The sequence below is a fragment of the Montipora foliosa genome, chromosome 3 (genome assembly GCF_036669935.1).
Source record: "Montipora foliosa isolate CH-2021 chromosome 3, ASM3666993v2, whole genome shotgun sequence".
NCBI lineage: Eukaryota > Metazoa > Cnidaria > Anthozoa > Scleractinia > Acroporidae > Montipora > Montipora foliosa.
Genome location: NC_090871.1, coordinates 66,900,585 through 66,911,486, shown reverse-complemented (window position 1 = coordinate 66,911,486; position 10,902 = coordinate 66,900,585). Strand labels below are relative to the sequence as shown.

Sequence of the window (10,902 nt, the reverse complement as noted above, 5' to 3'; positions counted from 1 at the left end):
TTCCTAGTACTGTTAAGAATCAGTAGCATGAAGCGACTAGGGAGTATTTATACTCCCCCCTGGATGGGATGCTAGTCCATCGCAGGGTTACCCTCAGCATTACGCCGGTACCCATTGATACACCTGGGTGGAGAGAGGCACCATGAGAGTAAAGAGTCTTGCCCAAGAACACAACACAATGTCCCTGGCCATGCCCCAAACCCGGACCACTCTATCTGGAGTTGAGCGCACTAACCACGAGGCCACCGTGCCTCCCACTTGAGAAATTGGACTCTTGTTCAGAAAGACCACTTACTTTTGTAAATAATATTATTATCCTACCATGAAATAAAATGAGGTACCGTAATACTGTGAAATAATATTGGTGTTTCTTTACATCACAACAATACTTAACAATAATATTATTCACCGAAGGCGAATTGATTATCGGTGAATATTCACCGAGACGAAGTTGAGGTGAATATTCACCTATAATCACTGAGCCTGAGGCGAATAATTGTTTTAGTATAAATACACAGGTGATTATTTCAAAAAAGAGAAAAAAAAAACATTTCAATGCGAAATCATCTTCACTTACAGTGGCAAAACGACTACTGGCAGCCATTTTGTCCGTCTAGGTAATTATCGGCTGATAATCCGAGATAGCGAGTCAATGAGAGCACGCAATTTTGTATAATCACCTGTGTATTTATACTAAAAGTTATTTATTCTGAGGACTGTATCATGGTTCAGTGCACTGAATATCCATTCTTTTAATACAAATAACCCCCCAATATGAACTGTATAATACATGTAGGATTGGTGAAAATAGCAAATGAATAGACTTTTTCTGTAAAATGATACGTGTATTTCATTTCTTATCCTTTCTTTTGATTTGTTTACTGCATTTTACTTTCAGCGGGAGATGGTTCCAAAAAGATCAAAGGTTGCTGGGATTCCATTCATGTTGTGGAGGTTCAGGTAGCTAGCCAAGGTTTCCACATGTAATCTTTAGGTCTACTTACCATCAGAGTTTTCAAACAAAGGAGGGTATTTGTTTAACTTTGAAAACAAGTAACAACTGCATTAGGGGTGTAACGATTCATGTTCCTTTCGATTCGATTCGATTCGATTTCGATTATTGCCTTTCGGTTTCGATTATTTCGATTCGATTATGCAAAATATTAATGATTTTTAATTCTTGCAAGATGATACACAATGTAAACAACATACAACCCTAAACTCTCAATGTCCTTTCCAATGAAAACTCCAATAGACTTCGTTATTGCCGTTGCTCTGTTGCCTGACCGCGGCAAATTATTCTCCAGAACATCCTGAATTTTTGACTGTCCAGTTTCAGTACTGTTTTTAGTACCCGGCGAAGTTTTTGCCGTCTTTGACTGCAACACTTCTGACTTTTCATCAATGCTGTGTTGACTTTTTAAGTGTGCGCTCATGCTTGAGGTCGAACCAGCACAATATTTGAAAGTTGCGAAGCAAATTTTGCAGATGGTTTTAGACTTGTCTGTTGTTCCGTCTTCAGTCGGAAAACCATAACATTTCTACACTGCGGATCGAAAAGAAGCAGGCGGATTCACAATCGCTTGGTCATTCGTCGCCATGTTTGAGAACGTGACAATGAACACGCACATGGTTTGCCTTATTGGAAATTCTCAAGGGGTGGTAGAGGGGCAACATTTTTACCAAGCAACATGGCGCAAGAACTGCAAGTTAGCGTCTTTGATCGATTGTCAATGAAAAACGCACATCTTATTGAGATCTGGATTCTAAGTTTACAATATAATGACTCACTGAGGGCACTTTTGGAAAGGTATGCAAAAAATCGAACCAAAATCGAAACGGGGAATCAAATAATCGTGAATCGAACCGAACAGTCATAATCGCGATTAATCGAGAATTCGATTAATCGTTACACCCCTAAACTGCATCAAGCTGTATGGACGGTGGGTGCCCAGGGGCCTCCACTGTGATCAGCCAGTCCCTAGACAGTAAAATGCTCCCATGGCTTACAACCCCTGCAACTCAGCCATGAGCCCCCACACAGAGACATCGGGCACCCATCACACTGTGTTAACAGTTGGAAAAAAATGGGAGTAAAGGGAAGGAGGGAGGCACAAAAATAAGAAACTATTAATGCTTAAAAAAAACTGCTAAACGAAGACTGCACAACACTCTGCCAACATAGTTCAAAATGGCTGCTATACTGAGATGGTGTGGCCTACATGAGCCTGTTCACATACATGTAGGAATGAACCACTGACTGCTATAAGCTAACCACTCTAGTTAGGGAGCTGAGTGCACAAAAAACCAACCACATAGATCTATTTATTGGCAGATTAGTTGAACAAGCTCAAAAAAAAAAATCTTTATACTTACTGAGTGCAAACTCTTGGAAGCTCTTGCAGGGACCATTAGGTTTTTGGGTAACCTTTCACCTGATTTTGTGTTTATAGACCTAAACCCTTTCACTCCTGTAAGGGTCAATGAGACTTAAAGATTTTTCTCTGTCTAACGGCAGACGATTTTACTCGTCAATGGGGAACCCCACAGGATTGAAAGGGTTAACAACAGCTAGGTTCACTCAAAAACTATGTCCCCATTAACACATTTTTTTTCTATAGGAAAAAAGTGGTGGCCGGAATGCGCACTATAAGCTGACTTCAACTGTAATGCTGTGGTTGCAGGTACGATTTGACCAAAATAACTATGTGTTTAAGATGTAATGCACATGTGGGATTAGATGGAAAAATTGTTACTTAGGGACAGGTGAAAGGTCAACTGAAAATCAGTTTTAAAAAAAAGCCAGTTGGGTAGAGCATCTATCTGGTGTTAACGAGGTCATAGGTTTGAATCCTACACTGTATCTAGGCCTCTGATTTTTCAGTTGTCCTTTCGCCTGTCACCAAGCAACTAAAAAATTCTCCAAAACTGTGCCTTTATTTAACAAAACATTTTTCATTTACAGTGTATTGCAATGAATTTTGCAACCTTTTTTTCTGTTGCTCTTGTGAGACTTGAATGTTCTTCATTGCATTGCTTAAGGACGTTCGCGCCCATTGCTACTGCGCATCTTTTCGCACATGTCACGCACACGTCATGCATCGTAGACCACGCAGGTAAACACAATGCTAAAGGCACAAGAATGGAAAATGAAAGTATGTGGCATCATGGGATAGCTGTGGACCCAGGTCTTCTCGGAAATGTGACGCAATGGCGTGACAGTGCGAATAGACAATCGCTTTGAGAACTTCGCAGCCATTTTACTCTCTTGAATGCTCGGTGACCCCCATTTTTCTTTCCGTAGATCACTTCCTTTCTTGATTTTGTCCATTTTAACAAAAAAAAAAAAATCTGTACGTGAGAAGTTACAAATATTTGGCCTTTTATGCTCTCGTGCGACCGAAGTTTTCTTTCTTAGACTAATATGTATCGTTTTTCAAGGTCTATTTCACCTCAGAAAAAGACATCAGTTGCAAAGGTTAATTTAGTTATATTAGTTATGTTGAACTGAGTACGTTTACCTGATCTAAATTTCACTCATGTAGCTTTTTTATTGCTGACAGTTGTAAGCTAAGATCGTCTTAAAGTAACGCAATCTTCTAAAAATGCACCTCATGATCTCGAAAACGAGCACGGTGACCCCCCCCCCCCCCCATTTTTTTGCCTTTTTGGCAAAAGTAGATCATTACCTTTCTGCGTGGCAAGTTTAAAAAAAATCTGTATGTGGGAACGTTTTGGGCGCGAACGTCCTTAACTAAAATTTAGGTGAATCAGGGTGGTTTAGTGGTCATCAACCGCACCTCCCATCTCTGTGACACAGGTTCAACTCTGGCCTTGGGTCATATGTGGGCTGAGTTTCAGTTGATCTCAATCTGACTCAGAGGGTTTTCCGCCCTCCTAAAAATCAACTCCCGGCCTATTCCATCTGGCTGTAGTGCTGTGCTCTGAGGTCATACATGGGTCGTGTTCAGCTGGGGCCCAGCGCCTAGCCAGCTGCACAGCTCCTTCGGTCCGACCTCGTTGAGCTGCGCCCTTAGAAATTCAGTCTCTGACTGCAAGAAAGGGTGATTAGCAGGTCAGATACTGTTATTATTATTATTATTATTATTATTATTATTATTTACAAAACCAAAGACTGAAAATGACCCTTCCTGCGGGCAAATTACATATCCTCACAGGGATCACCCTTATACAGTTTCTTAATTTGCTTCATGTGAGAAAATTCCTTGTGTTGTTGCCACTCCACTTTTCAAAATCCAGGTTCCCCTTGTTGTCACTTTAATGCAATGATGCAGGAGCCTTCCTGACGCAAGCCTGTTTGCTAGTGTAAAAAGACTGTGATTATCACTACAAAACGTTTTAATGCTTACATCAAGTTTAAATGCCTCTGGGTGCGTTGCCTTGTTCTACACTTACATGTAACTAGTCTCCATAACCTTATTCTAGCTCTCATTATCATTTGTAGAAACCCCCCTCCCCCTCGCAATGTTGACAGCAACTGGGATCCTTTGGACTGACATAAACACAGCAGTGTAACAATATTGCTTGGGGAAGGAAAGGGGGGGGGGGGGTGGGGGGGTCAGAGAAGAAAGAGTTTGTGATAACTGTAGCAAATAATAATAATTGTCCCATTGTTTTGGGCAGGATTGTAGTTTTCCCTATTATTTGACCAGTTGAACAGAATCCCATTTACGTGCCTGTTTACAGTATTTCACCCTTTGGTAGAACATGTGACAAATAAAGTATGACATGGTTACAAACAACTACTTACATTGTAGTTTACCAACAGCCTCCTTTTTTCAATAATACATGTAATTTAACAAATAGAAAGTGGTTCAGCGTTGTCTGTACTCTTATCGACAACGATATTTGTCATCACAGTGGTCAAAATGCACCTCATGAGTCCACAACAAATTTTGACCACTGTGATGACGAATATCATTGTCGATAAGAGTACAGACAACGCTGAACCGCTTTCTATTTGTTTTTTAGCACAATATTCAACGCGACACAAAAAAAGGACGAGGGTTGTCTATAACTTTCTCGCCATATGATTTGTTTATTTTCCCCAAATTTGGTATTACATTGTGTGACAAATTGACGAAAGCATGACGCAAGCAGCGTTGTCTCAACTCTTATCTCCAATGGCGAATGAGCCAATCAGATTGCAAAATTACAAGCAATTGTGGTAAAAAATATTATTGTTAAACGTTGTTTAAATTTTTAGACAAACAAAGCTGGATCAGGAATGATGAATTTAGGTGGCAGTTTGACAAGACAGGTGAGAGTTGTTGTTTAATTTTTGAATATCTATTCTGCAATTAGTACAACATTCACAGGATTGTTTTATCAAGCCAAACAAACACTTAGATCTTTCCTTTAAGAGAGCACTGTCATTTCCTTTGTGTGAGGCAAGACTTTTGTTCCAACTTGTGCTTTACCCCTGCCAGTTACTAAATCTGATTTGCTTATACCAAAACAGTTGCTGTGATGATGAAATAGTCAAATTCTTTCAGGTTGAAATGGACAGTTCAGTCAGTGAAGCAAGTCCACACATTGCCAACATTGGCCGAATGATCGAGGTAAAGGCTCCCTCTGCTATTTTAAGTCTTTGAGAGGTGTCCACTTTCTATTATTAACCATTCTTTGTTTCCAAAAGGACATGGAAAATAAGATGAGAAATACTTTGAATGATATTTACTTTGGCAAAACAAAGGATATTGTCAATGCCTTGAGGTGAGTTTTTCATCACAGATGATCTTATAGATCTATTTTGGTTTGTTTTAACATGCTCAATGTGGTACACTTTGGATTTAAATGTCAGGGAATTCAAGATCAAGCTTTGATTTCATGGTTTCTTAAGACAGGAAACTTTATCCCTTAGTCTCTCTTCTAGTGTTCAGTCGCAGGGAGAGGATATTCTCACAGTTGGTACATGTACAGGGAAATTAGGCATTATTTATTGTGAACCTTTGGTGAAAATACTTATTTTTATGCTTCAGGAGTGTGACCAGCCTTGCAGAGAAAGGAAAACAGCAACTACTGCAACAAGATCTCATGAATGTTTTGAAGAATCGCCAAAAGTAGTCTCATCCAGTTCAAACAGTCTTGTGATCATCGGTCATTGTGACAACTTTCAATTTTCTTTGCGATTTCAAATAGGTTACTGGAGATTTGTTAAATTGCCCAGCTTTTGTAAAATTTTGTGGTATTTTCAAGAGATTAAAAAATAGACAACATGTTTAAGTACTATTTCCCTGTTAATTTAAAGGCAAGTGAATGCTTTAAGGTTTTTGCCCCCTTGAAACATCTTAAAACCAGAGCCAGAAAGCCTCAAGAAACTATGGCCAGTATATCTACGTCGAAGAGAAATACTTAGTTTCAGACATACGCAGTACTCAATAAATACTTTCATCTGAGAGTTGATTTAAACCTCTCTTTCTCCAATGTAAGTAACTAAGAAAAAAGCCTTTTTACTTTTCTGGGTTGGCTATTCTTGACTGTTTAGGATCTGCTTGTGAAAAGCACTTTTTTGGCACCATTTGCCAATACATTAAACGTTTTACAGTTGTAAACTGCAAGAGGAGCTATTGTTCCCTGGCTCACAACAATGACTACGCTGTCTTTGTTTTTATTGAATTGATCAGAGATCACGTAAAGCATACCAGTCTTTTATTAGATGCTTGAAACACCAAGAAAATGCCTAAAACTAACAATGGCTTTCATTTTGTAGTGTTTGGCATCTCTTGTATAAAAGGATAAAGAAATCAATCAATCTGACTATGCTTAATTTAATTTAGTGGAAAAAGTACCAGACAACAAAGTGATAGACTAGTTTGGACAGCAACATTTTGTATTAATGGACAATATAAACTTTAACTTTTTGTTAAATCCTGTCTACTCCATACTGCCTTCTGAAATTGAAAGTACATTAAAGTTTGCACTTTCTAAATAAATACACTTTTGCTTGGTATCATCAGTGAAAGCACGGCAATCCTAAATCCCACAAACCTGAGAGGATGTGTGGATATTTTAGGAGTAGAGTTCGGGGGGAAACTGGCCCCTGGGGGTTGCTGAGCATTACTGTTCAAATTTTGAAGGAAAAAAAAAACGGTTTTGAAGCTGTCTTGAATTGCACTGCTCTTCAATAATCATTGGCCTTCTTGTTCTTGAATTGTTCACAAAACCTTAAAGTCCTCTGGTTAGGCTTGCAGAGATGCTTGGGTCTCCTTTTAATCTTTATAAAGTGCTCTGTTTACTTCGCTGAGAGGAATGTCATACAATGGAGGAACTGAACTAACCATCTTAACTTTGCTGACTTCACCAACGTACCGTGCATGGTTATCTGTTTGAACAAATCCTGACTTCAGACCTCCATTAATTTTTCCAGACAGGGGATGGATCCAGGGAAATTTTCCCAGTGAGACCATGGAGTGTAAGAGAAACAATAATGAACTCTGGAAGGATGGGATGTGGAAAGAAACATCACTGCACAGCTTATTGCCAGAGGGGAGGGGAGGGGGGGTCAACACCAAGATGTAGCATTCAGGAAGGATGTGGGCTGCATACTTGACCTTCACCAATAAGAAGCCAGTTATTTAACAATTATTGGATGAGGTTGAGCATGTTAGCGATAATTATCAAGGCCAAAGTTTGTGTTATCTACTGATGCCGAAGGCTGAGGCAGATAACACAAACTGAGGCCTTGATAATTATCGCTAACATGCGAAAACCGAATTCAATAATTGTTTTATTATGCATATTCCTGAGCGGAGCTCCGCCATGACAAAACTGATCAAACTGCTGGTTAGTGTGTCACGTGACGTCACTTCTGCATGCATAAAACTATTGTCTGTAGGTATGACCTCAATTCTACATATATAAAATCTATTGTTTGTAGGTATGACGTAAGAGAAACAGAGCAAGCAAGAATTAGCTGCGTGCTTATAGCCAATCAAAATCAAGCTGGTGACACCAATGTATAATAATAATATAATTTACACTTCTGGCCACTTCAAGTGAACCACAAAGGAACATTTCAAATAATAATTGTATTCACAATATTATCATCTAGTGGATTGTTGCTTTTTGCTTTCACTCTACAAAGTTAAAAAACTGCTATTAATAAATTATTCTTTGCTCTAAAGCAGTTCTGACTTTTCAAACCTGTTATTGTATTGATTGAATCCAAAGGAACAGTGATGGTCAAATTGTATGAGACATAAAATACAACTATGAATAACAATGCTGCACAAAGATAAATTGGTCCAGCTAACACCCAGTACCTAAAAGAAAAAGAAAAACATTTGCATAAAAAAGGACTGACTGGATGATATGCACAGGATACACAGCCTGAATGCAAACTCCTGAACATGGATTGAAGCTAGAATATGAGCCATCAACTAGAGGAGGCCCCTGAATGTTTCCTTAAATTAAAATATGCTTGTGTTTCCTTCTAAAATGATTTTTATTAATAATCCATTTAAATGACTAACCAAAGCCAAGGATGACTTTCCTTAGAATCTGATTAGAGGGATGGCTGTGAACAGGTCATTTTGCAGTTGTTTGCTCAGTGACCTAGCCTATGAAATTGGCTGTAAGGCTGTGTCAGTGACCTTTTATGGGCCTTAATTACATAGCAGCCATGTTGAGTCCCAAGGGATTGAAAACTTTTGTTTTTGCGCACTGCAATTTTTTTCCAAACATTTCAACTTGGGTTACGAAATCTAAATTGTCTATGGCCAATATCGCCGCCACGTGAATAAGGCCGATTGATACAGACCTTACTGCTCTTATCATGTAACTTGTGTGATTGTTATATTAGTGTACATTAACAAAGCAATTAGAGGAGCACAAAGCTAAGGTTGGTCACTAGCAGCCTCTCTTTCATTCTTAGACCAGGTAATTTAGCTACAACTGTAAAATTGTCCATTTTAATAAACACACTTCATGGGCATAGCCAGGATTTTTCAAAGGGGGGGGGGGGAGGGTCACACTGTGTCAAACAGCAACCTGAATATTGTAAACAGAATTAACTGAAGAGAGTGTAGTGTAACGTTAAGTGCTAGATTTGTAGGTTGTAGGTTGTTTGCATAAAAAAAGGCTTACAAAGAGGGGGGGGGGGGTCACGGGCACCCCAGGACCCCCTAGCCACGCCCTTGCACTTAAGGGTCATTGCTTTAGTTTTAAAAATTGTTCCCTAATTATTTTGCCAAAAAATGTATATGCTCCTAAGTTCAGAAGTGTTTTTGCTCTCCACTTCAATATGCTCCATATGCTTTGAGAGGAACAGGGGGCCCTGTAAAATGAAATTCCATACCTCTGTGGAAGGTAGGTTATTCCAATACTTTGGAGCCACTCTTCTGGGACACAAGCCCAGATAAAATACAACCCTGGTTAGAATTAAAGAAAATATAAGATTAAAACCTCTTCTTTTAGCAGCATTTTGAAAGATAAAGAAAACAAGAAATGCCGCCTTCTACATTCTGTAGGTCTCACCAACTCCAAAATAAGTTCCTAAATACAGCACAAATCCATAAATTGCTCGCTCTGGTGATGGAGATGGAGAATTTTCAACCATATTACTTGTCGATACCGTTCTTCTGCCACCAATTAGTGAGGCATTTTGTATTAGCTTACATCACATAGTTCTTTTACCGCTGACACGAGCACAAAAACAAGCAAATTCAGGTAACTACTTGGTGTAGGCACTCATATAGTGGTCCGGTGTAGTCACTCATATAGTGGTCCCAGGCGGCGTACTTAGCTATGTTTAATCATCCCTAGCCGTACCTAAGCATCCCTAGCCGTACTTAAGCATCCTTAAGCGTACTTAAGCATCCCTCTTCATCCCTAGTCGTACTTGAGCATCCTTAATCATCCCTAGCCGTACCTAGGCATCCCTAACCGTACTTAAGCATCCTTTATCATCCCTAGCCGTACTTAAGCATCCGTAAGCGTACTTCAGCATCCTTCTTCATCCCCAACCGTACTTAAGCATCCTTTATCATCCCTAGCCGTACTTAAGCATCCTTTATCATCCCTAGCCGTACTTACGCATCCGTAAGCATACTTAAGCATCCTTCTTCATCCCTAACCGTACTTAAGCATCCTTTATCATCCCTAGCCGTACTTAAGCATCCCTAACCGTACTTAAGCATCCTTAATCATCCCTAGCCGTACTTAAGCATCCCTAAGCGTACTTAAGCATACCTCCTCATCCCTAGCCGTACTTGAGCATCCTTAATCATCCCTAGCCGTACATAGGCATCCCTAACCATACTTAAGCATCCTTACTCATCCCTAGCCGTACTTAAGTATCCCTAAGCGTACTTAAGCATCCTTCTTCATCCCTAACCGTACTTAAGAATCCTTTATCATCCCTAGCCGTACTTAAGCATCCTTTATCATCCCTAGCCGTACTTACGCATCCGTAAGCGTACTTAAGCATCCTTCTTCATCCCTAACCGTACTTAGGCATCCTTTATCATCCCTAGCCGTACTTAAGCATCCTTTATCATCCCTAGCCGTACTTACGCATCCGTAAGCGTACTTAAGCATCCTTCTTCATCCCTAACCGTACTTAAGCATCCTTTATCATCCCTAGCCGTACTTAAGCATCCGTAAGCGTACTTCAGCATCCTTCTTTATCCCTAACCATACTTAAGCATCCTTTATCATCCCTAGCCGTACTTAAGCATCCTTTATCATCCCTAGCCGTACTTACGCATCCGTAAGCGTACTTAAGCATCCTTCTTCATCCCTAACCGTACTTAAGCATCCTTTATCATCCCTAGCCGTACTTAAGCATCCGTAAGCGTACTTCAGCATCCTTCTTTATCCCTAACCGTACTTGAGCATCCTTAATCATCCATAGCCGTACCTAGGCATCCCTAACCATAC

At 39.8% G+C, this 10,902-nt stretch overlaps 2 protein-coding genes across 4 annotated transcripts in view; one reads left to right on the top strand and one right to left on the bottom strand.

The window, feature by feature from the left end:
- The window catches only part of LOC137998049 (F-actin-capping protein subunit beta), a 12,100-nt gene extending 5,854 nt beyond the window's left edge, over positions 1-6,246 (top strand). Inside the window, exons 6-11 of the mRNA XM_068844444.1 lie at positions 899-960; positions 2,622-2,684; positions 5,228-5,281; positions 5,517-5,582; positions 5,660-5,736; positions 6,003-6,246. Coding sequence (XP_068700545.1) covers positions 899-960; positions 2,622-2,684; positions 5,228-5,281; positions 5,517-5,582; positions 5,660-5,736; positions 6,003-6,087 — 407 coding nt within the window. The 3' untranslated portion in view covers positions 6,088-6,246. The remainder of the gene's footprint in view (positions 1-898; positions 961-2,621; positions 2,685-5,227; positions 5,282-5,516; positions 5,583-5,659; positions 5,737-6,002) is intronic.
- A 369-nt stretch (positions 6,247-6,615) lies between these two features.
- Positions 6,616-9,628, bottom strand: LOC137998048 (phosphatidylinositol N-acetylglucosaminyltransferase subunit P-like). Of its 3 annotated transcripts, XM_068844442.1 has the most exons (5): positions 9,499-9,628; positions 9,320-9,392; positions 8,167-8,285; positions 7,222-7,345; positions 7,039-7,173 (listed from the first exon to the last, which is right to left on the bottom strand). In XM_068844442.1, the coding sequence occupies exons 1-4, from the start codon at positions 9,578-9,580 to the stop codon at positions 7,233-7,235; spliced, it is 387 nt and encodes a 128-aa protein (XP_068700543.1). In that variant the 5' UTR covers positions 9,581-9,628; the 3' UTR covers positions 7,039-7,173; positions 7,222-7,232. The 3 variants fall into 3 exon arrangements, with proteins under 3 accessions (XP_068700542.1, XP_068700543.1, XP_068700544.1); XM_068844441.1 differs by having other exon boundaries at positions 6,616-7,345; XM_068844443.1 differs by lacking the exon at positions 7,039-7,173 and having other exon boundaries at positions 7,322-7,457.
- Between the last annotated feature and the right edge of the window lie 1,274 nt (positions 9,629-10,902).

Coding starts and splice junctions, on each gene's coding strand:
- LOC137998048 (XM_068844441.1), bottom strand. CDS start 9,580: ATGGTTGAAAATTCTCCATCTCCATCACCAGAGCGAGCAATTTATGGA. Junction 8,286..9,319: donor ATAACCTACCTTCCACAGAG/GTATGGAATTTC, acceptor TTTTTCTTTTAG/GTACTGGGTGTTAGCTGGAC. Junction 7,346..8,166: donor TTCAATCAATACAATAACAG/GTTTGAAAAGTC, acceptor TTGTTCAAACAG/ATAACCATGCACGGTACGTT.